Raw genomic sequence first — 26,336 nt, 5'->3', positions numbered from 1 at the left:
TTGAATAAATCTTGCCCTTCAGAAAGGCAATAAATTCAGGTGCGGTGGCTCACACCTGTAATCCCAACACTTTGGGAGACCAAGGCGGGTGGATCATGAGGTCAGGAGATCGAGACCATCCTGGCTAATACGGTGAAACCCCGTCTCTACTAAAAATACAAAAAATTAGCTGGGCATGGTGGCACGTGCCCGTAGTCCCAGCTACCCAGGAGGCTGAAGCAGGAGAATCGCTTGAACCTGGGAGGCGGAGGTTGCAGTGAGCCCAGATGGTGCCAGTACACTCCAGGCTGGGCGACAGGGAAAGACTCCGTCTTAAAAAACAAAAGAAAGAAAGAAAGAAAGGCACTAAATTTTATAAAATAAAAGAACATAAGAACATATCTGGTACCTAAGTTTATTGTTTTTTCCCTATCATTTTGAATTCTGTGAACACTTTCTTTCTAGAAAGAATTGTACACTACTGAGTCAGAGGGGAAAATACAGTGGGCACCCCACAAGTGTTACAGGGGCTGGATCTCCCTCTTCCTCAGCTTATTTGGAAATCTGGTTAAGATTCACTATATTTCCATGTGCTTGGCTCAATATAGAGCGTTCTAGGGTCTTAATGTTACAAGTATTGATTATTTCATATTTATTCTCACCATCTAAAGGCAGAGATTCATTGCTACATAGGTGTATTTTATATTATTGTTCTCCTAGAAGATCATGGTTGAAAATGATATAAAATGTTTTATTCAGGGTTATTTTATATCTGTTCAAAAATGGTGGACTTCCTTAAAAATCACCTGTGCTGAACTGGGTAACAGCTGGATTCATATTAAAACTTGCAGGTTTGAAGAAGAGAAGTATTTGGAAAATGCAGAGAATAAACACAGTATGGGTTGGTGACTTAGCTGAAGGCTCAACAATGGTTGAGAGAGAAGTAGAGATAAACCCATAGGGGATCCCACCTGCCACCTTCCATGCAGCCACCTCAAGTGACAACTTTGAAGATGCACGCTAGACCAGAGGGTTTTTGGCTTGCTGCACTTCCCTAGGCTTGTTGATTTAGTCTCGGCGATTAGCTCTGCCTAGGTTCCTCTCTCCCCACTCTAGGGTCTTGATTTGTCCCCTGACCCCTGCCTGGCATCACTCTTAGCTTCCCACTTCTCCTTGACAAGTATTCCCAGCATGCTTTGTGATTCCCAGCATGGTGCCTATGAAGGGTTTGGGACAGAAACCATTTCTTAGTATTATGTTCATGAAAGACAGCAGAAGATTAAAATTAGCCTAAGGGCTTCCTGTATACAAATCAACATTGCATTCACAGATGTGCTAGTTTACGACAATTTTTACCACATGAATATGAAATGATTAAAAAATCAATTTGAGGAATTGCCCTTACCTAAGACAGAGATGATATACTTTTCAAAACAGCATTTCATTTGAGTATGTTAATTCTTGCACTTATTTAATAAAAGTGTATTGAGCACCTACCATGTGCAAAGCATTATGGGGCATAAAGAGAGACATGGTTCTAGGTTCAAGAAGTCCAGAATCTAACATGGGAGGGAGATGTGTAAATATCTGTTATAGGAAATAAACAGAAGAGCAAAATATTTAGATACTACTATTTATTCCAAAACACAGGGAAGCATCTTAATTGCTTAGGAACAAAACCAGCCTCTGAAAGAGCAAACACTACTAGGGAGAGATGCGTATAAAAGTGCTTCTGGAAAAGATAAACATAAACCATGCATTTTCAAACAGCAATTCATTATTCTGGGATCTGATAATAAGAATGAAAAAAAAAAAGAATGCATGTATAATACACGGACAGATTTTGTCCGTATCTGCAGAGGAAATGGGAAAAGCCAAAAGGAGGGGCGACAACTGATGCTATGGGGAGGAGCTTTACATTCAAATGAGGACACCTCCTGGCATCTCTGGATGGAGCTCCGAATTCATTACAGTATTACTTAAAGGATTTTATTAAAAGACCAAACCACACTGCACTTGTGGTTGAATGCCTTTATCAGAGATGAATCTTACATGTGTTAGGACAGGCTGACAGTGGCTCCCAAAGATATGTCTATGCCCCAATCCCGGGACCCTGTGAAGGTTACTTCAGAAGGTAAGGTTCTCCAGATGTGATCAAAGACCCTGAGACGAGAAAATTATCTTGAATTATCTGGCTGGGTCTTAAATACCATCAGAACTGCCCTTGTAAGAGAGATAAAGGTGAGGATGAACAGAGCCCCACACAAAAGAGAAGAGGGTGTGAAAATGGAGTGAAGCACCCACAAGGTGAGGCACACGGGCAACCACAGGAAGCCGGAAGAAACGAAGAATGGATGTCCCCCTAGAGCCTCCGTAGGGAGTGTGGCCCATCTTGATTTTGGACTAGCGATACTGATGCGGAACTTCTGGTCTCCAGACTATGACAGAATAAATTCTTTTGCTTTAAGTCAGCCAGTTTATGGTCATTTCTCACAAGGGCCATAGGAAATGAACACACTGTTTATATGGAATTACATATTGGATATTTTAGGGGAAATGCAGGAGAGTTCCACTGAAAATACGATTAACATCCCTTTGAATCACACAGATACTCAATTCCTTCTGAGAAGGGCTTCGTGATGCTAAGCCACTCTGCCAGGCTGTGGCTCTCCCCATGCTTGCGGCTGCACTTGCTCCTCACTGTGAAAGGAGCTAACCACTGTGTCGGCGGAACCTGAGGATGGAAGGAGAGGGGAAGGGGCCACCGAACTGCTCATATGAGGGGACGGCACCTTAACCAGCTTCGAATTATCAGAAAAACACAAAGCCTACTATTAAAGAGTTCAACAGATGGTTACTGTGTTATCACAGATGTATAGAAAACCTCTTTGTTCTAAAAAAAAAGAAAAAAAAAGATTCCTGTCCTTTCTCAGACTGTCTCGATTAGGCCAAATTCACTAACTACACAGCAGGCTTCTCTCTGGTTCCACATATTGAGTCAGTAGGGAGCACGGCCTCAGGAATCGAATCACAAACAGGGAAGGGGGTGCCCATACCTTCTTCAGGCCACGTCTGGATGTTCATCTGGATACGGCGCTATTCCATTCTTCCCATTTCATCACCTGTCTTTTCAGTTCTTAATGTACCTTAACATTATCTTAATGAGAGGTTAAATAAAGCTTTTATTTAGAAGGTACCGAAAGTTCATCTTGTTATGAATCTGAATTGATCTGTGCATTGCTATCTAGAGGGAATGCTTCGGAAAAAGCACATTTTACTCATAGTGAACATAAGCAGTGATGGTCAATGTAAAAATCTACTTTTTTCCATATAAAAACTTCTGTTTTACATGGTCTTGATCTCCATTCGATTATCTTCAGTCACTGTCTTCCCTACATCTCACTCCATGGGGTCTGAAGGGGGCACACCCTACCACCTGGGGCCAGCACGGAGACACAACTCAGGCCTGGCAACTGAACGCCATGCCTGTCCTACTGGAAAGGACTGGTTCCAGATGGTCAGGAAGCCCATGCTGAATGAATGGGAACAGAACCTGGGACTTTCGAATGAATAAGAGTAGAACCTGGTACTTTCGGCTTGGACTCTTGGGAGAAATACCCATTCATTCATTCAACAAATATTTGTTGAAAATCTATACTGTGCCAGGTGTTCCCCTATGTTCTGGGGATATAACCATAAACAACAGAAAAAGTCTCTGCTCCTGTGAAGCTTATCCTACTGAGTAGAATAAACAAATAAAGGCATAATATCTGTAGAACTCAACATTGCTAAGAACAGAAATAAAGGAAAACAGTCACGCTTCTAAGCTGGTAAACGGTATGCCTGAAGCTACGGCATAGACAGAGCTGCCCAAGAATGAGGCCAGTTGTAGACGAAAATAAAACTGCAAGAAGGAAAGAGGCAGACTGCTGATGAAAGAATCTGATTACCTAAATTCAGCCTGGCTTCAATCAAGACACTTTGGTTCCCTTTATTGTTCAAGCCTATTTGATCTTAGATTTTGGTCACCTGAAACTGAAAAATGCTCAGTAAGTACACTGTCCTGAGCCCCCACCCTTATCTTCCCTCTACAGCCAATAAATTGCCAAGGATTATGTACTTTTTGTGTGTATATGGCAGCTTTTCCATTATCATGATCATCATCTCACTGTAGGTCCTCATGTTAACGACCTAACTAATCCTTACAGCCAATGTTTCCTTATTGACTGTCCCCAGCCACACACACACCTTACATATCACCAGAGCAGAAACGGTTTTAAACTACTGCTGAGTGCAAGTCACACAAACAGCCATATCAACCAGCTCCAATGGATCCCCACCGCACCTGTCCTGAAATTCAAATTTCAGGTCCTGGCATTCAATTCCTTCCATCACCTGTTTCCTGTCACTCTCTGCACTACAGCCGAATCCCCTACACATTTCTCAGATGCGCTTCCTCCTTTAATCGGAGTGGTCTTCTCACTGTTTCCTGAATGTGGGATGCATGCACCAACGCTCCTTGACCGCTCACCCGATGACATTGCAGCCCCTCCTGTCTGAGAGTTCCCATCACTTATTATCTTCAGGGCTCAACTCAAGTTTTGTCTCTGCTCTGAAGTCTTCTCACATGAAGGCCCCAGTAAGGCTTACTCTTCTGAAATACTGAGGTCTGTCTCATGGAAAATGAATTACACCTCTGGAGAAGGAGCAGCACCTCACTCACGGGGAGCCACACAGCAGCCACGTGCGGCGGCAGATGGGGATGAGAGGGAACAGGAGAACCTCACTCCCGAGAAAGGAGCCTTGCCTGCTGACTGATGATTCTGGGGTGAGGAAGAGAGACTGGCATGACCAGCTGATGAGTGTCTGGTTCCCGGGACATGACAGACAATTCCTACAGTCTACCTGTGGGAACAGATGAGGCTTGGAAGAAGACACATAGAAACAGGTTTAAATTCTATAAATTAGAATTTACAGGGGGTAGGAGATAGGGGTTACACGTTGTCTCTCCTTCCAGATGACATTTTGACTTGTTAAAGAAAACCTAGCATAGGAACATTGAATACCTCCTGACGTTGGTGTTTTCAAATGACTTACGGCACTACAAATATAAAGTTATAACAACAGCATACCAATTTTAACATACCAGGACCAAGGACTTTATTCTATGAGAACTACAAAAGACACAACACAAATGAAGACCTGGAGGAAAGTTTACATAGTTTTTTTTTTTTTTTTTTTTTTTTTTGTGAGACGGAGCCTCGCCCTGTCGCCCAGGCTAATTTTTTTTTTTTGTATTTTTAGTAGACACGGGGTTTCACCATGTTAGCCAGGATGGTATCGATCTCCTGACCTCGTGATTCGCCTGCCTCAGCCTCCCAAAGTGCTGGGATTACAGGCGTGAGCCACCATGCCCGGTCAAGTTTACATAAATTTAAGCATCTTAATTTGATGATCTACTCTACAGTCATTACAACAATAAATATAAGAACTATTTAAACATGTGGAGAGATGAAGGAGATGGGATGGGAAAATCTGCATATGAGAAGATAATGGACAAAGAGATCTGCTGGATTGAGATGAGATAATGGGTGTTAAATCCAACAAACACAGCTCTGGAAACACAGAAGGGATTCAACATAGATCAGCTCCTTTTCCCTGAGGAAGCTGGATAGATGATCTTGTTCTCTTTCCTTTTATTTCTAAATTTCTTGCTATGTAGTTAAATTATACTTCTGTGATAAATTCAATACCTGTTTTTAAACTATAGATTTTTGGCTAAAGTATATAATATGAGAATAAGACGAACCTATTTTTTGAGACTTACTGCTGAGTAGAAAGAGAGGCAACCAAATAACAAAATTAAGTCCTGCAGAAAGACATCAGACACGACACAGGTAAAAATACAACAACACAGGTGCATATAATTTAAAAAGAAAATCATGTGGCGATGTCATCACTAATAATTGTTATTACGAATGTATCCACAGCTGTGGGAATATAACTGATAAAGATGAATTGTTAATAAAGGGCAATAAATGATCTTTCCACGGGTACAAAAAAATAGAAAAAATGAATAACACCCAGTATTTGATAACACAAGAGGTGACTATAGTCAATAATTACTTAATTGTACATTTTAAAATAACTTAAAGAGTGTAATTGGATTGTTTGCAACTCAAAGGATAATTGCTTGAGGGGATGGATACTCCAATTTTCTTGATGCACTTATTTCACATTGCATGCCTGTATCAAAACACCTCATGTAGCCCATCGATATATACACCTACTATGTAACCACAAAATTAAAAACTAAAAAAATTAAAAATAATAATAATTCTTTCTATGCACCTCTGAGAGTTGACAGAATTAGGGTCTGAATGAGAATATAAGGCATGAGAAGGATATGGCTTCTTCCCAAGACATGTTACAGAGGGATGGAAAGAAGACTGTGTTCAACTTATAACATCTTAAAGGGACCTCATGACCTCACAGGCCACAGCAGGCTACGGAGCATCTGGGAGCTGAAGAAAGAGAACTTCAGTGATACTTAAGTAAGGGTTAAGAGATGCACTCCAATTGCATTCTGAAGACAGATCCCAACAAGACCAATGACATCAGCTAGATTTTTTTCAGCCCAAAGTAATAAACCTGCAAATTATCAGAACTTGTTCACTACTCCGTACTTGGCTCTAATATGATTAGTAAGGTGGCAGTGTCAGAATCCTTGAGAAAATAATAACCAGAACATCTTAGAATTTATTGTGCCCAAGGAAGGAGCCCTGTCAATAGACAAATGTTTATTTGAGATATCAAAAAGACAATTTTAAAACTTTAGGAAAACAACAGGCATTATCCCATGGCAATATGTTTTATGTCCAAATTTCAACTCTATTATTTCAAGCTATGTGTGTGACTTTAGAGGCAGCTTTGACTTCAATTTTTTAACTTAAAAAGATAAGAGTATTTAGAACACAATGGGAAATGTTACATAATACTACCTTGTAGACCTCCGAGCAACCACTATACAAAGAGACACTGTTGTTATGATTGAGGACAACATCGTTCATCAAATGTGAAAAGCTACCCAAATGAAACCCAGAAAAAACATGTTCCACTGAAGAAGAGAGAAATGGGCAAAGTAACCAAGGAAAGAATATTTACAGTGAGGCTGGGCGCAGTGGCCAAGATGGGTGGATCACAAGGTCAGGAGTTTGAGACGAGCCTGGCCAACATGGTGAAACTCCATCTCTAGTAAAAATACAAAAATTAGCTGGGCATGGTAGCAGGAACTTGCAATCCCAGCTACTCGGGAGGCTGAGGCAGGAGAATCACTGGAACCCGGGAGGCGGAGGTTGCAGTGAGCCAAGATTGTGCCACTGCTCTCCAGCCTAGGTGACAGAGCAAGACTCCATATCGGAAAAAAAAAAAAAGAAATACTTACAATGAAAAGGAACATTAAAAGGAGGCAATATAAAGCAAAGTGAGTTAAAGCCCAGAACACATTAAGACTTTCAAACATTGCTAAACGCAATCAAAGAGATTTTTTGTATACTCGTAAGAAAAACCAGAAGAAGCTGCACTCTTTTGACAAAGCTCATAAGGCTAAGAAAATAGACAGGTCCGGATCCAAGATGGTCGAATAGGAACAGCTCCAGTCTACAGCTCCCAGCATGAACGACGCAGAAGACAGGTGATTTCTGAATTTCCGACTGAGCTTTGGTGACAGTAGTGGTTCTCCCAGCATGGAGTTTGAGATCTGAGAACGGAAAGACTGCCTCCTTAAGTGGGTCCCTGACCCCTGAGTAGCCTAACTGGGAGACACCTCCCAGTAGGGGCTGACTGACACCGCATACAGCCAGGTGCCCCTCTGAGACGAAGCTTCCAGAGGAAGAATCAGACAGTAACATTTGCCATTCTGCAATATTTGCTGTTCTGCAGCCTCCGCTGGTGATACCCAGGCAAACAGGGTCTGGACTGGACCTCCAGCAAACTCCAACAGACCTACAGCTGAGGGTCCTGACTCTTAGAAGGAAAACTAACAAACAGAAAGGACAACCACACAAAACCCCATCTGTACGTCACCACCATCAAAGACCAAAGGTACATAAAACCACAAAGATGGGGAGAAACCAGAGCAGAAAAGCTGAAAATTCTAAACATCAGAGCGCCTCTTCTCCTCCAAAGGAACGCAACTCCTCGCCAGCAACGGAACAAAGCTGGATGGAGAATGACTTTGACGAGTTGAGAGAAGAAGGTTTCAGATGATCGGTAATAACAAACTTCTCCGAGCTAAAGGAGGATGTTCGAACCCGTCGCAAAGAAGCTAAAAACCTTGAAAAAGGATTAGACGAATGGCTAACTAGAATAAACAGTGTAGAGAAGACCTTAAATGACCTGATGGAGCTGAAAACCACGAGAACTACATGACGCATGCACAAGCTTCAGTAGCCAATTCGATCAGCTGGAAGAAAGGGTATCAGTGATTGAAGATCAAATGAATGAAATGAAGCGAGAAAAGAAGTTTAGAGAAAAAAGAGTAAAAAGAAACGAAAAAAGCCTCCAAGAAATATGTGACTGTGAAAAGACCAAATCTACGTCTGATTGGTGTACCTGAAAGTGACAGGGAGAAAGGAACCAAGTTGGAAAACACTCTGCAGGATATTATCCAGGAGAACTTCCCCAACCTAGCAAGGCAGGCCAACATTCAAATTCAGGAAATACAGAGAATGCCACAAAGATACTCCTCGAGAAGACCAACTCCAAGACACATAATTGTCAGATTCCCCAAAGTTGAAATGAAGGAAAAAATGTTAAGGGCAGCCAGAGAGAAAGGTCGGGTTACTCACAAAGGGAAGCCCATCAGACTAACAGCGGATCTCTTGGCAGAAACTCTACAAGCCAGAAGAGAGTGGGGGCCAATATTCAACATTCTTAAAGAAAAGAATTTTCAACCCAGTTTCATATCCAGCCAAACTAAGCTTCATAACTGAAGGAGAAATAAAATCCTTTACAGACAAGCAAATGCTGAGAGATTTTGTCACCACCAGGCCTGCCTTACAAGAGCTCCTGAAGGAAGCACTAAACATGGAAAGGAACAACCAGTACCAGCCACTGCAAAAACATGCCAAATTGTAAAGACTATCAAGGCTAGGAAGAAACTGCATCAACTAATGAGCAAAATAACCAGCTAACATCATAATGACAGGATCAAATTCACACATAACAATATTAACCTTAAATGTAAATAGGCTAAATCCTCCAATTAAAAGACACAGAGTGGCAAATTGGATAAAGAGTCAAGACCCATCAGTGTGCTGTATTCAGCAGACCCCGCTCACCTGCAGAGACACACATAGGCTCAAAATAAAGGTATGGAGGAAGGTCTGCCAAGCAAAGGGAAAACAAAAAAAAAGCAGGGGTTGGAATCCTAGTCTCTGATAAAACAGACTTTAAACCAACAAAGATCAAAAGAGACAAAGAAGGCCATTACATAATGGTAAAGGGATCAATTCAACAAGAAGAGTTAAATATCCTAAATATATACGCACCCAGTACAGGAGCACCCAGACTCATAAAGCAAGTCCTTAGAGACGTACAAACAGACTTAGACTTCCACACAATAATAATGGGAGACTTTAACACACCACTGTCAACAACAGACAGATCAACGAGACAGAAAGTTAAAAAGGATATCCAGGAATTGAACTCAGCTCTGCACCAAGCAGACGTAATAGACATCTACAGAACTCTCCACCCCAAATCAACAGAATATATATTCTTCTCAGCACCACATCACACTTACTCCAAAATTGACCACATAGTTGGAAGTAAAGCACTCCTCGGCAAATGTAAAAGAACAGAAATTATAACAAACTGTCTCTCAGACCACAGTGCAATCAAACTAGAACTCAGGATTAAGAAACTCACTCAAAATCGCTCGACTACACGGAAACTGAACAACCTGCTCCTGAATGACTACTGGGTACATTGAGAACTGAAGGCAGAAATAAAGATGTTCTTTGAAACCAACGAGAACAAACACACAACATACCAGAATCTCTGGGACACATTTAAAGCAGTGTGGAGAGGGAAATTTATAGCACTAAATGCCCACAAGAGAAAGCAGGAAAGATCTAAAATTGACACCCTAACATCACAATTAAAAGAACCAGAGAAGCAAGAGCAAACGCATTCAAAAGCTAGCAGAAGGCAAGAAATAACTAAGATCAGAGCAGAACTGAAGGAAATAGAGACACAAAAAAACCCTTCAAAAAATCAATCAATCCAAGAGCTGGTTTTTTGAAAAGATCAACAAAATTGATAGACCCCTAGCAAGACTAATAAAGAAGAAAAGAGAGAAGAATCGAATAGATGCAATAAAAAATGACAAAGGGGATATCACCACCAATCCCACAGAAATACGAACTACCATCAGAGAATACTATAAACACCTCTACGCAAATAAACTAGAAAATCTAGAAGAAATGGATAAATTCCTCGACACATACATCCTCCCAAGACTAAACCAGGAAGAAGATGAATCTCTGAATAGACCAATAACAGGCTCTGAAATTGAGGCAATAAGTAATAGCTTACCAACCAAAAAAAGTCCAGGACCAGATGGATTCACAGCCCAATTCTACCAGAGGTACAAGGAGGAACTGGTACCATTCCTTCTGAAACTATTCCAATCAACAGAAAAAGAGGGAATCCTCCCTAACTCATTTTATGAGGCCAGCATCATCCTGATACCAAAGCCTGGCAGAGACAAAACCAAAAAAGAGAATTTTAGACCAATATCCTTGATGAACATTGATGCAAAAATCCTCAATAAAATACTGGCAAACCGAATGCAGCAACACATCAAAAAGCTTATCCACCATGATCAAGTGGGCTTCAGCCCTGGGACGCAAGGCTGGTTCAACATACGAAAATCAATAAACGTAATCCAGCATATACACAGAACCAAAGACAAAAACCTCATGATTATCTCAATAGATGCAGAAAAGGCCTTTGACAAAATTCAAAGACGCTTCATGCTAAAAACTCTCAACAAATTAGGTATTGATGGCACCTATCTCAAAATAATAAGAGCTATCTATGACAAACCCACAGCCAATATCATACTGAATGGAGAAAAACTGGAAGCATTCCCTTTGAAAACTGGCACAAGACAGGATGCCCTCTCTCACCACTCCTATTCAACATAGTGTTGGAAGTTCTGGCCAGGGCAATAAGGCAGGAGAAGGAAATAAAGGGCATTCAATTAGGAACAGAGGAAGTCAAATTGTCCCTGTTTGCAGATGACATGATTGTATATCTAGAAAACCCCATCGTCTCAGCCCAAAATCTCCTTAAGCTGATAAGCAACTTCAGCAAAGTCTCAAATTCAAGATTTTGTATCTTGATTTGATACAAAATCAATGTGCAAAAATCACAAGCATTCTTATACACCAATAGCAGACAAACAGAGAGCCAAATCATGAGTGAACTCCCATTCACAATTGCTTCAAAGAGGATAAAATACCTAGGAATCCAACTTACAAGGGATGTGAAGGACCTCTTCAAGGAGAACTACAAACCACTGCTCAAGGAAATAAAAGAGGATACAAACAAACGAAAGAACATTCCATGCTCATGGGTAGGAAGAATCAGTATCATGAAAATGGCCATACTGCCCAAGGTAATTTATAGACTCAATGCCATCCCCATCAAGCTACCAATGACTTTCTTCACAGAATTGGAAAAAACTACTTTAAAGTTCATATGGAACCAAAAAAGAACCCACATTGCCAAGTCAATCCTAAGCCAAAAGAACAAACCTGGAGGCATCACACTACCTGACTTCAAACTATACTACAAGGCTACAGTAACCAAAACAGCATGGTACTGGTACCAAAACAGAGATATAGAACAACAGAACAGAACAGAGCCCTCAGAAATAATGCCGCATATCTACAACTATCTGATCTTTGAGAAACCTGACAAAAATAAGCAATGGGGAAAGGATTCCCTATTTAATAAATGCTGCTGGGAAAACTGGCTAGCCATAAGTAGAAAGCTGAAACTGGATTCCTTCCTTACACCTTATACAAAAATTAATTCAAGATGGATTAAAGACTTAAATATTAGACCTAAAACCATAAAAACCCTAGAAGAAAACCTAGGCAATACCATTCAGGACACAGTCATGGGCAAGGACTTCATGTCTAAAACACCAAAAGCAATGGCAACAAAAGCCAAAATTGACAAATGGGATCTAATTAAACTAAAGAGCTTCTACAGAGCAAAAGAAACTACAATCAGAGTGAACAGGCAACCTACAGAATGGGAGGAAATTTTTGCAACCTACTCATCTGACAAAGGGCTAATATCCAGAATCTACAATGAACTCAAACAAATTTACAAGAAAAAAACCAACGATCCCATCAAAAAGTGGGCAAAGGATATGAACAGACACTTCTCAAAAGAAGACATTTATGCAGCCAAAAAACACATCAAAAAATGCTCATCACCACTGGCAATCAAATGCAAATCAAAAACCACAATGAGATACCATCTCACACCAGTTAGAATGACGATCATTAAAAAGTCAGGAAACAACAGGTGCTGGAGAGGATGTGGAGAAATAGGAACACTTTTACACTGTTGGTGGGACTGTAAACTAGTACAACCATTGTGGAAGTCGGTGTGGCAATTCCTCAGGGATCTAGAACTAGAAATACCATTTGACCCAGCCATCCCATTACTGGGTATATACCCAAAGGATTATAAATCATGCTGCTATAAAGACACATGCACACGTTATGTTTATTGCTGCACTATTCACAATAGCAAGACTTGGAACCAACCCAAATGTCAATCAATGATGGACTGGATTAAGAAAATGTGGCACATATACACCATGGAATACTATGCAGCCATAAAAAATGATGAGTTCATGTCCTTTGTAGGGACATGGATGAAGCTGGAAACCATCATTCTCAGCAAACTATCGCAAGGACAAAAAACCAAACACCACATGTTCTCACTCATAGGTGGGAACTGAACAATGAGAACACATGGACACAGGAAGGGGAACATTACACAACGGGGACTGTCGTGGGGTGGGGGGACAGGGGAGGGATAGCATTAGGAGATATACCTAATGCTAAATGACGAGTTAATGGGTGCAGCACACCAACATGGCACATGTATACATATGTAACAAACCTGCACGTTGTGCACATGTACCCTATAACTTAAAGTATAATAATAATAAATTAAAAAGTTCAGTGTTCGAGTTCTCTGTCTCTTGGCCTCTGCGATGCCTGCAGAAACCCAGTCGCAACCCATTCATTCATATTCCTCTCCTTAGAGCCAGGAGTTAGCGCCCCAAGGGCAGTGCTGAATCCCTGGACAGGACTCGGGATAAATGCATTCCCCCTGCTGTCTCTCAGAGGCACAGCTGTGAAACACATTCTACCGGCTTCCTGAGAGCTTCCCAGGGAGTTCATGCCCCAGTTGCTCACAGAAGTGACCAGCTCAATGACACCCCCTTTTGGTGGATTTTTCTTCTCTATTCCATTCTTCCCTCTTTTATGAGCTCACTTTCTAAAAGAGGCTACCTGCACAAACGCCCATCACAGGCTCAGCTGTCTAAGAAAACTCTGGCTGGGAGAGTGGACTTTCCAGAATGGAATGTGGGCAGTATTCTAAAATACTAAATAAAATGCAATAGGAAAATCAAAGGGATGAATGTCACATGGCATAAAGAAGGAGGTAGAGGACATCTGCCTAGCCTGCCAAAAACAAAACAAATTGACAATCAACCCTGGCCACCCAGGAGATGAGCTTTGTCACAGCAATTCTTCCTCATATCCCAGAAAAGAGAAGAAGAAATGAGGACAGTAGAATCAACTGTGACATCCAAAAAAGGAAGGCTGCCCAATCTCTTCTCTAGAATGTGTCAACTGTGATTTATGAAATGACATATGCTATTTTCATATTGCAATGTTTGCTTATCTATAGGTAAGATCTCACTATTTCTTATATCATGTTATAATTATATTCATGAAGATGACCATTGCACAGACAAGTACACTGTGAAGAACCGTGAGGAGAGATTTTACCCTACTTGCAAGCTAACAAATGAGTCTGCCAGTTTGTTTCATGGTTGCGGCAGAAGACTCCTGGGTCAAAGCAAAGGACTGTATTACTTACAGCATAGCAAACAATATAAGCATCAGCATATTTGCATCAATTTCCTTGCCTCCAAGTCCTCTGGGGGAATATGGATGGGCACAGATGGATGTGTGCACACGCAGTGGGTTACATGACAAGTGAGGAGCCCTGAGCTTAGGGAATTCAAAGTTTTCTATGGGCAGCAGGCATTGCTTGCCCTTTGGCAACACTGCTGAAATAAATCTCTTATAGTTCAAGATGTATTGATAAGCATGTTAAGCTTATTTTTATACATGAAGAATAACAAATTGTTATTTTCTATGGTTATTCACAGTATCTCAAAATCTATGTGATATTTTACTAGCTTAGTTTTATTATAATTTTAAAAGACCATTTATTTGGGTTCCTTTGTTAGTGGACAAGAATAAAAAGAGATAAATTAGTTACTTTCTTAAAGCTAAGCAACATCATTTTCTATTGAGGAACCCAAAACTTTCCTAACTTTTACAAATGTTTGTAAATTGTAGGTTCTGTGACAGCCTGTGCTATAAAATTTCATAAGCTTATAAGAGCTTTCTTAACACAGCTGTGGACTTTTCTCCTGGTGTTGTACAGCAGTTCAAATTAGCTCAAGAATCATAAACCCTATATTTGAACAGCTATATAATATTATATATTTATTTTCCCATTTGATGTTGCATTACTTTTTCTACCAATCTTCTTACAATAAATTCATAAATATCTTAATTATAGCAAATGTGAAGTTCTTAAAGATGAGAATCATCAAACATATTTCTATTACAGAGATATATTCTTCAAAGTCATCTAAAATAGAAACCTAACTGGGAGACACCTTAAAAGGTTATCTGCCACAACAGAAGCTTTGCTTACAATACTGTTCTCTTTGTATTTGTGTTAATAATTGATTTGTCTTTGAAATTAAATTAGGAATCTACTATATCTAGTGGTCTTGAAATCAAAGCCCCCTCCCCATTCCTTATCTTCACTGCTGTGTTCAAAAAGACTAGACTCCAGGGACGTGTCCAAAGCTGGGTTAAATATAGGATGTCTGAGAGACACCCTTCTTTCATAGTTCAAGGGTAAGCATGTAGCTGTATGTGTGTGGAGGGGCAGGTGGAGGAGGTTAGCTGTATCAGGGTAGGCATAATACTATATTTTAAATCCCTCCTTCTGTTATAAATGTAAGCTGAAAATAGTCTCTGCTCCCAGCGGCAGCAATCGTAAACTCGCTTAGTTCTGCCTGTAATTTAATTTAATTTAACATGTGACATTGAGACAATGTTTCTTTTAATTCACATATAACTTCTTCCTCACCCACATTCCAGCCAAATAAACACATACTTGTAGAAAAATGTGACTGTTTTCCTGGGCATCCCAACAATTCAACTGTCCCTAAAACACCAGGTTCAATTTAAACTCTATTAGCTTGTCTGAGGGCTAAGATATCTAAAAATCCAAGACAAATTATCATTTGCGTATATGGAGGCAGCTCTGATTGAACAGATATCTAAAACGGTTAGGTAATATTTTAGATCAAATCACTCCATCAAGTCAAAGACTAATTCAACTGTTTGTTCAGCTTCCAAAGGAATCCTTCCATTTTGGTCTAGTGTTCCATAAACATTGACTTTACATGAAAAGGACAGTGAAGAGATCTCTTGAACCGGCCAGAAAGTTGAAGCTCAAGGTTGTAGAAGATTTGAGCTACCAAGTCCAAGCCTTCTAAAAGATTCCCAATATGTATATATATATCATTTTCCTAACTCTACATTTGCCTGAGAAACAATGACATTCAATAAACTTTTTTCCATGGGATTTACTTACAAAATAAGTCAAGGAACTACAAGTTATATATATCCTGGAAAAATATACTATTATACATATATATTATATATTCAAAACTCCGTAAAGCATATAAAGTATAAGCATATACTGAGTTATAAGGCATAACTCAACATGTTATTTTAACCTAAAATTTTCTTAGGACCTCAATTGCAAATGCTTTAATTGCCAATGGTTCATAAACACATCTGTGAATTAGAAGCAAGTAATATCCTCTGTTTTTATACTCTCAAAAAATGTGATTATACTTAATCAAAAGTAATTCAAACCACAGCCCAGGCAATACATACTAGACCATGTCTTCTTGGTAATTTAATTCTTAGCAATAATGTTAATTGCTGCCTTATTAAGTAGGTATGCTACTTAAATTACAATCCTGTAGTTACAAGGTTAAAACTATTTTAAAATCTCAAATGTTTTTAGATTTCAATCACTCTTCGTATTATTACAACAAAAATGTTCATTAACTGGAACACATGCAGTATCATTTTTTAGCCCCCACTTTATGATATTTTTTAATATTTATTACCAGAGTAGTCATTTCATTATAAAATTTTAACCAAGCTAAGCATATACTCCGTTTTTTAGAAAACTAGATTTACTGTAGTCGTGTTAAGGCTATCATAGTAAGCAATGAATTTCACACTTGTCTTTTATACAGTACCACAACACGTCAAGCAGATATATGAAATCCTTGACAAAAGACATTTAAAACAAACAATTCCATGCTTTATATGTCAAGTGGAAAAGGAATATTTTTTCTACAGTGACAGAGCAGACTTGACATGTGCACAATCATGTACAACCAAGCGTTTGCAAATGCTCTTACAACGTGGAGCAACCGGGCCTAGAGACAAGCAACCTTTCAGCTAAGAGTCTCGTCAAAGGTGCGGAAGCCCATTACAGAAGACCAGATAACAGTCAGTCTGACGGGTTCATTCAGATATTCAAGCTTTAAAAAGTACTTCGAAGACTGATACAGATGTCCTAGGCAATAAACTTCCCAAAAAGAATGATGAACAATCCCAGTGCCAATTACATCTTTGTCATTCAGAAATCCAGGCTAATTTGATTTAGAGACATACATAAACGAACTGTTATTTCTCATAATTGTTTTTTTTTTCAGCCTCTTTATTTTTAATCTACATCTCTTAGGTAAAATGCATCAATTTAACTACATTTACTTATTCTGAGTTTTTCTATTGGTCCATGTTTCCTTTAAACACAATTTTGAATGGTTTTTTAAAGTAACCATTTGATTTTGAAACCAATTTACAGAAAACATGGAAGAACTATGCTAATATGCTGTATCACCCCTGAATACTTCAATGTACATTTTCTACAACAAAGATGTTCTCCTATATAACCATAATATGATCGTCACACTCATCATGGATAAAGTTCCAATATTTAATCCCCAATCTTGTTCAAGTTTCACCAATTTCCAATCATGTCCTTTATAACATAAGCATTTAATGCAGAATAGTATTTAGTTGCCTTGTTTTCTTAGCCTCTGTCAATCATTCCAATGCCTCCTTCCTCACTCCACTCAACCTCTGACAACTTGCTATAGGTCACCACCAGTGCTGTCTCCTGTCTCTCCAGGTCCCCACCCTTGCTACACTGTGGATGCTTTCCTTACCCTGCTGGTTTCTGAATGCTCTGCCATGGTCCTGGGCCTCCCCACTACCCAGCATGGATGCCTAAGCTGAACTGAATGACCTTGGACTGAATTGTTCAAAAAGAGAAGGGGAGAGGAAGAGGAAGAAGAATGCCAAGTAATTTGATTTTTCTTTTTTCATGATCAAACCCATGTCTTGGAATTGATTATCATTTCCATGGGCTACTTATGCTCCGTACTGTTTGTATAGAGTTTGGTGAAAATGAATAAAGGCAACTGAACTACATTTTTGGGGGGTTTTTTTGTTATTTTTTTGAGACAGAGTCTCACTCTGTCACCCAGGCTGGAGTGCAGTGGCACGATCTCAGCTCACTGCCTCCTCACAGGCACCTGCCACCATGCCCTGAAATTTTTTCATATTTTTAGTAGAGACGGGGTTGCACCGTGTTGTCCAGGCTGGTTTCGAACTCCCGACCTCAAGTGATCCACCCACCTCACCCTCCCTAAGTGCTGGGATTACAGGTGTGAGCCACCGCGCCCGGCCTGAACTCCATTTTTTATAGAGTACCATTTGACACTAAAATTAAGAGTCTGTTACTCATCTGCAGAATCTCTCTTTAAATGGTATTACTAAAAGGTCCAAAATGAAACATCTGTAAAAATAATTATTCCTACACTCTGTGAGATCTCTTTCCTGACACATTTCACATCTAAGTGAGTTTCCTAACTAACCCACACACACTCTATAGTAGGCTTACCCTTCTTTCCCCAGGCTGGCTGGCGAACTTGCAAAACATAACCATTTAGGGGAAAAAATTGAGGCAATTAAAATTAAAAGTGTTTTAGGCTAAGTAATGAATAAATTAACCCACTGAAAAGTTACATCAAAGGCTATTACTCAGCATTTTACCAGTTACAGGAATTTCTGCAAAATCTGCCCAGCCATTTGTTTGTGTATCCCTGGGATCAGTGCCCAGAGTTCAATCTTTCTCTTGATGCTTCCTGCTGTTTTCAGGGACTCAATGAGAGCAGTAAGTGACCTTTCACTCACTGCAAGTCTATGGGCACTGAAGTTAGGAAAATATTTCCCTTCATGCAGAATCTTCCTAACAAAGCTTTCCATGTATTTGTCGGGTCAAATAACATTCAGATAAACTGCACATAATCCCCAAAATGCCAAATGTTTAGAGAGCTTTTTTTTTTTTTTTTTTTTTTGAGACGGAGTTTTGTGTTTTGCTCTTGTTGCCCAGGCTGGAGTGCTATGGTGGGATCTCGGCTCACTGCAACCTCCATCTCCCAGGTTCAAGCGATTCTCCTGCCTCAGCCTCCCGAGCAGCTGGGATTACAGATGCCTGCCACCACGCCCGGCTAATTTTTGTATTTTTAGTAGAGACAGGGTTTCACCATGGTGGCCAAGCTGGTCTCGACCTCCTGACCTCAGGTGATCCACCCACCTCGGCCTCCCAAAGTGCTGGGATTACAGACGCGAGCCACTGTGCCCGGCCTATAGAGCTCTTCCCATGAAGAGCCATTTCATGCCATCATCAACAGGCTGCCTTCGTGGGTGGCCAATGTGCTTCTCGAAAACCAGCTGTGAATAACGTGAGCAACTCATGGTGTCTACATGAGAAGGAAACTTTTAGATGTCCATATTGACTTTCTTCTTGGTATTGAAGGTGGTATAATTATTACAGTTACATAGTTTTATCTGGAAGAATTACTTGATCTAAAAGGTAATTTAAAATTAGTAAAATTTATTAGATATGAGGATACTAAGTTTCATCAACGAAAGAAGACTGAAAACACCCACAGTAGTAGTATTGAAATTTTACGTGTCACTCAGCAACTCGCGAGAGTCCCGTCTGGTGCTGAGTCCATTTGGAATATCTGTCCCTGCCCTCCCCTCCTCCAAAAAGATTGTTCACTATAAACGAGAAGAGCTTAATTTCTATGGGCTTTGTAATCCTTCCACTGGATTCCAAGCAAAATAACTATCAATACAACTAATCCTGAGAATAAAAAGTAATCACAACTATGCAACAAAAACAGGAAAGGTGGTGGCAGGGTCTCACTCAGATTTCATTGCTTTGCTTTTCTCCAGGAAGGTCTTTTTGAAGCCCTGTTTATTCAATAGTAAGAGTGACCTCTAGTGACTTATTTTGTTGTTGTATTTTGCCAGTTGATTGGTCAATTACTCTAGCATGCCTTTCTATAAGTAACTCATTTATGTGTTTGTTTAAGCCAAACAGCAGTTTCCATTACAAGACCCAAGGATTTTGATTTAAGTAACAACGTTTTATTCACAAAGCCTTCTCACAAAAGCAGATTAAAGTTGAATCTGAAACACGGTACAGCATCTGACCAAAGGAATCCGGAGCTTGTTTTTTGGAAGGGCACACCAAGTGTAGGATTAACTGAGGCGCAACTGAATCACGATGCACAGTGAGTTCATGAACCCATGTGCGTGCCCTGTGTGTGAAGAACCAACCCACCCTTGAGCCCGCGGGCAGAACAGCACTGAGCTACGGCAAACTTTTCATGACAGCTTAGGAGAACTGCTGAAAGCTACCCTTGGTTATCCTGCAATAATCTAAATTTCCAAACATGGCCACTAGCGTTTATTGGAACTTATTTCGAAAGAGATTTTGGTAGGAGAGGGCTGAGGCTGACAGCGGGGAGATGCCACTGAAAGAAAAATAAAAGTGATTTGAGAAGGAAGAGGAAGACATTTTAAAAATTCTAATCTCATGGTTTGATTAATCAAGAAAGAAAGACAACTCTCTGATAGAGATTTACTCCAAGCCGAAAAAAAAGTGCAATGTTGTGTAAACATTTTTATGTGTGATAAAATATGGGTACATTATGTTTTGCTCATCTGTCTGGAATATCATCATTACATTAGAATCATAGCCCATTCTAGAAATAAAGGCTTCCTAGGTGTTTACCAAATTAAGGAAAATAAAAAACAGGGAACCCGATGGCAAATTAAATAATGTAAAATATTAGCATCCAGAGAGGAATCATTTTCAAGATCACCTAAATGACTGGCTGAGTTTTGTCTTTAAGCAAGAACTTTCTACTATGAGAAACGAAGCCCCCGACAGGGGTGTTCAAGTGTTATTCCCTTAGTAGTTACGGCAGGTTATTAATTTAGTTTCGCCTACAGGCGCTCTGTCCCTACACTGCATGGAAGTTAATTAGCATTTTAACTCTGAAGCTGCCAAGGTCGGCAAAACTGTAAGCTGCTAACATCTAAGTTGATGCAGTATGATGTAATGTCTGCCAGTTTTTTCCCTGTTAGACTTAATTCCTACAAAATATTACAATCCTAAAAAGGAATAAATGACAGCATTTGCAGGCTAATCTCTTATTAAGATGCTCTTTTCAGGTTTTACAGAAACGTCCACTTTCTCAATGAATATTCAAGTACATCGATGAAAAAGTCAAAACATGCATGGTATATCTTAGACTCCCCCACAAGAGGAAAGTCTATTGTAAACAAAATCGTCTTTTTCGGGTTGCAATTCCAAATATTTTTTTAAGGTTCTTCATGTTCAGGAGCATGTTCTGCAATTCCACTTCCAAATATTACCGATAATAAAAAAATACAAAGTTTTCCAGACAGCCTAGCGCAAGTTTTAAACCATTTGCTGTACTTACGTGGATTTCCTGCTCCCACGGGGCTCCAAGTCTGAGTGAGGAGAAGCAGCAGCACCTTGAGGACGGCCCAGGCCACCGAAGCCATGCTCACTTCAGCCAGGCGCCCTGAGACCCGGGCACGGCGACGGCCGCTCTGCGTCGCTCCTGCTCTCACTCCCGCTCTCACTCCCGTCCCCTGCGCGGCTCCGACGCTGCTCTGTCTCCCCTGTCCAGTCTCTCGCTCTCTTCCTCACGCACTGGCAGCCTCCCTCGGCGCTGCAGACCCTCCCGCCAAGCCGCCCCCGGCCCCAGCGGCGTCTCCGAGGTCGGCCCCGCGGACTCGCGCCGCAGCTTTCTGGAGCGCTCGGGGCCGCGCGGCGCCGCCCCAGGCACGGAGGCGGCAGGTTCAGGCGCGTCCCGGACACTAGGCGCGGGAGGCGGCCGGCAGCAACGCGAGTCAAGAAGCGAGCGGGAGGGACGCCCCAGCTCCGCCTGGCGCTCTCCTCCCGTTATACCGGCAGCTTCCTCCGTCCCTCCCTCCCACCGGGGCGGGGCGGCCGCGGTGCACGGACTCGCGCCAAAGACCGCGCCGTCAGCCTCCGCCTGCAGGTGGAGAACGCCAGGCTTTATCACTCCGCTGTTCACCCAACGCAGGGGCTGCACCCAGGAAAATCCTGTCCTGTTTGAGTTCAAATAGGGAAGATGGGGCAGAAATAACTCTGCGGCGTGTACTCGGGCAGACGCGCGCACACTTTGATTTTGCTAGGAATTCTGACTTGTAGAGAACCAAGCTGGGAAACCGGGCCAGGAGCAGGGAGAGGCCGGTGAGCCTGGGTTGTGCGAGTGCAAGCCTTTATTTAAAGTTTTAATATTTTGTCTATCATGGGTTTTTTTTTTTCTTTGCGATTACATTCAATTTTAAAACTATTTCATTCATTCAGGATTAGCGTTACTTAACAGTTGCTCCTGAGACTAGTGCGTTAGTCCCTTCACCCTAGTCCTGGCCTTGGCGGAAGTCTAAAATTTACGTTTTATTCCAGCTTTCTGTCCAAAAGAGCAACCCCTGCAAGTGTAGGATGAGGAGCTCAGTCCAGCAGCAGCTAACACTGCACTCCTTGCGCGCCTGCTGTGTGCTAGAGGGAGGGGCGGAGGCGGGAGGCAGGGGGCGGGGGGGTCTTTCTCTTTTTCTCTTCCTCTGCTTCTCAAATTCACAGTAGGGGCAAAGATTGACAAACTCACTCACATTACCACCACCGCGAGTTTCCAAAAAAGAAAAAAGAAAGATAGTAACTTTTTTAGATGGTATCTCTAAGAAATAGTGTATTAATCTTCCCTTTGGAAAGACAACTTTGAAAGGCTTTTTCATTAAAATGAATTCAAATGTAATACTAATAGATGAAGAATCTTACAAAGTCATTCTTGAATTATTAATTGGGTTCACTGAAACTACTTTTGCACAAGAACTCTGTAAATAGCACGTCTTTTATTACAGAAAAAATTATAAATCTAAAGTTTTGATTGACAGATCAGTTGCCTACAGTGAGACAGAAAGAGAGAAAATGGAAATCATTTTCTAAATTGGACCTAGAGTAAAACAACAAATGTCAATCTATTATTATACCAATTTGTCAGGCATCAGATGGAGTCTTTAAAAATGTGAACTTGGCCGGGTGCAGTGGCTCATGCCTGTAATCTCAGCACTTTGGGAGGCCGAGGAGGCCAAGAGGTCAGGAGATGGAGACCATCCTGGCCAACATGGTGAAACCCCGTCTCTATTAAAATACAAAAAATTAGCCGGGCGTGGTGGCGCCTGCCTGTAGTCCCAGCTACTCGGGAGGCTGAGGCAGGAGAATCGCTTGAACCCGGGAGGCAGAGGTTGCAGCAAGCCGACATTGCGCCCTGCACTCCAGCTTGGCGACAGAGCCAGACTCCGTCTCAAGACAAAAAAAAAAAAAAAAAAGTGAACTTGGGTGTTCAAAGTGTTAGGCTTAATGGAGAAAGGCCAAGAAACTTCTACGGTGGTAGACATTTGCAATTAAAAAAAATGGCTTCATTAAACTGTAAAATCACTAGCGTAGTGAGGGTGAATGTATTTTTTACAACATTGGAGGAATATATTTATGAATATTATTCCCAATACATAAAATATACATTTTACACACTTATAGGTACACTCAAAATTTGTTCCAAATTGTTCATGTCTAGTAAACGTATATACACTATTTTATATGGTTAAGCCAATAAACATCAGCATTTTCTTCTAAGACAGGAAGCTTGTAATTGTTTTGATTCCCCTGCTTTTGACTTAAAACTTATTTAGGTTTATTCTACTTAAGTTGTTTGGTTAGGGGACTTGAAGTCCTTAGACATAAATGTGTGTCTTGAAATGCATTTTATGTGGCTATAATTGCTGCTATGTGGTTATTATTTATATCAGCATAGACACTTGCTGTGGTGATAATGCTGGCAATGAACTTTGCAGACTAAGAGTAGTGAGGCTCTAGAAATTACTTTGCCTAGTAGAGAAGCATCCGTCACAATCATCACACACTACACACTTACTGAACAAATGAAGGCATGAATTCGAGATGGCCGATGTAACTAGAACACTGGATGTCCTAGAAAAAATACTAAATATCACAAATATAAATGTTTTATGTGTTGCTGCTTTATTTCCTTTCTTCCCTACTTTCCATGATAATGCAATTTAAACTTTGAAACTTCTTACCTTCTATTTAACCTTAACATGGATAATAAATACAATTATATATTTTATTTCAATCTGGATAATGGTTGCGTGATTCAACCAGAATAAGAAGGGAATAAGATCTACTTTGTAAGAGCACATATTTAGGAAGTGAGTATATTTATGTTGGAACAAATGATGATACTGAGGTGTGTTTGATGACTAGCTTCTGGATTATAAGAATGTAAATGTTTGTTAAGATAGACTCTTTTGAAATTTGTTCTTGAATATTTTGAATTACAAAAGGAACATTTTTAAAAGACTTGTATAAGGAAAATGTTAATAATTGCCACTACCATCACCCCAACCCCACTGAGGTAACCAATGATACATAACAGGCTGACAGGCTGGTATGTATCCTTATGTATCCTTGTTTTGGCTCTTCTTTTTCTTCTTCTTTTTTTTTTTTTTTGAGACCGAGTCTTGCTCTGTCGCCTAGACTGGAGTGCAGTAGTGGTGTGATCTTCGCTCACTGCAACCTCTGCCTCCCAGGTTCAAGCAATTCTTGTGCCTCAGCCTCCTGAGAAGCTGGGACAACAAGTGAGTGCCACCACACCCGGCTAAGTTTTTGTATTTTTGGTAGGGACAAGGTTTTTCCATGTTGCCCAGGCTGGTCTCGAACTTCCTGAGCTCAAGTGATCCACCCGCCTTGGCCTCCCAAAGTCTTGAGATTACAGGCGTGAGCCATCACACCCGGCCTTGGCTCTTATATATAAACACATACAACCTGTACATAGAGTTGTGCTTATTTTGTTTCAATAAGGTTTTACCTTGTACTTTATACTCTCATCCTGCAATTTTATCGTCTCTCTTTGTAGTATACCGTGTGCATTCCAGTCTAAGCTAGAACTTAGTTTTCAGTTCTAGAAAATAGAGTGAGAATACAAAAATATAACATTTGCCTGCCAATCTAATAGCATTTTAATTCCTAAATAGATCTACTTTCACAAATATGCTACTTCTCAAAGAATTATTTTTCTTATGATATTTTTCTAAGCAATGCAATGTGATATTAATCAGATTTTTAAAATGCACTACTGCATTAGTCAAGGCCCAGAAAGAAAGCATGATTTGCTCAGACAGTTTAAAGGAACAGGCTGTAAAGAAAAGTGAAGGGACCCACCAGGTGACGTTGTGGCAACTAAAGACAAGCACTAGCAGAGAGCCTTTACTACCTACAGCAGAGGTGCAGAGGGAGGAATGGGTGCTGCCAGATCCCCAGAAGGCAGCAGCCGGGGAACACAAAGGTCTGGCAGGAGCCACAGTCATAGAAGTAAAAAAATTTGTTGTCGGAACCTGGAAACAGGAGTGAGTAGGGAAGAAACTTTTTGAGCTCTGACTTCTGAAACCTTCCTGTTTCTGTGGGTGTCTCTCATTAGCCAAAACCAACTGGAAGTCAGCTGGGAGGGGAGCAGGGTGACACTCGGGCAGGAAGGGTGACACTGGGGCTGGAAGGGTAGAGGGTGGTTCTGAGGACCTCCACAAAGAATGGCCAGCACATCCTAGAACACTGACACTTATCAAATTTTAAAAAAAAAGTTTATTTTTGTTTTGTGCATTCATGTTCTTTAATGAATGATTTATCAAGTAATGGCTTGGAATAGAAATCTAAAGCTTTTATTTTTTAAATTATGAACCGAAGTAATCGTATTTGCTAGAAATTAAACCAGAGCTTTGAGGTCAAATAGTTTACTCTTTCTTCTGTTTATATTAACAGGGAAGATTAATTGTGCCGAATATCGTAGTTTTGAATGGAGCTTTTTATTAACTTCAACATCAGGAAATCACCAGAGTCCACCTACCTTTCCTTATTTTTCACAGAAATAGAAAGATTGATGTTCTCATAGAGCAAAAAAGATGAGGTCTCACTTCTTGTGGCCTTCTGACATCCATCAATATTTTAGGAAAACAATTCTCACATTTCAGGACCAATTGGAAATTAAGTTGAGCTCAAATACAAAGGGAAATATTTTTTATTAAAACTTTTTTTGTGTGTGAAATGAATTATAAATTTTATAAATTTTTTTGTGAAATGAATCAGCTAGCCTAAAATTTAATCCTTCCAAACTACAGTAGGTTAAAAAAAAACAAGTGAATGGTAAACAAGTTGAAATTTTCTTTCCAGTGTCTTATCACTGGCTAATTGGGAAGAATTGAAAAGTCAGAAGAGGAGAAAATTATAATCAATGCCTACTCCATTAAAAAATTGCTTAACTGTTTTATTGAAATTGATTCTATAGAGAGCCCCTGATTGCATATTTGATAAGGAACATTAATGCTAATACATGAAATACCCTATGTGCTCACGTATGAAAGAAACAT

General features: G+C 40.4%; 1 protein-coding gene across 15 annotated transcripts in view; it reads right to left on the bottom strand.

Annotated features, from left to right (window-relative positions):
* Positions 1-21,856, bottom strand: part of CNTNAP3 (contactin associated protein-like 3) — a 237,260-nt gene extending 215,404 nt beyond the window's left edge. For all 15 annotated transcript variants that reach the window (XM_054658845.2, XM_054658840.2, XM_054658842.2 and 12 more), the window contains exon 1: positions 21,290-21,856. In XM_054658845.2, coding sequence (XP_054514820.1) covers positions 21,290-21,374 — 85 coding nt within the window. In that variant the 5' untranslated portion in view covers positions 21,375-21,856. The remainder of the gene's footprint in view (positions 1-21,289) is intronic.
* Between the last annotated feature and the right edge of the window lie 4,480 nt (positions 21,857-26,336).

The sequence above is a fragment of the Pan troglodytes genome, chromosome 11 (genome assembly GCF_028858775.2).
Source record: "Pan troglodytes isolate AG18354 chromosome 11, NHGRI_mPanTro3-v2.0_pri, whole genome shotgun sequence".
Classification (NCBI taxonomy): domain Eukaryota; kingdom Metazoa; phylum Chordata; class Mammalia; order Primates; family Hominidae; genus Pan; species Pan troglodytes.
This window is presented reverse-complemented; position numbering and strand designations above follow the sequence as displayed.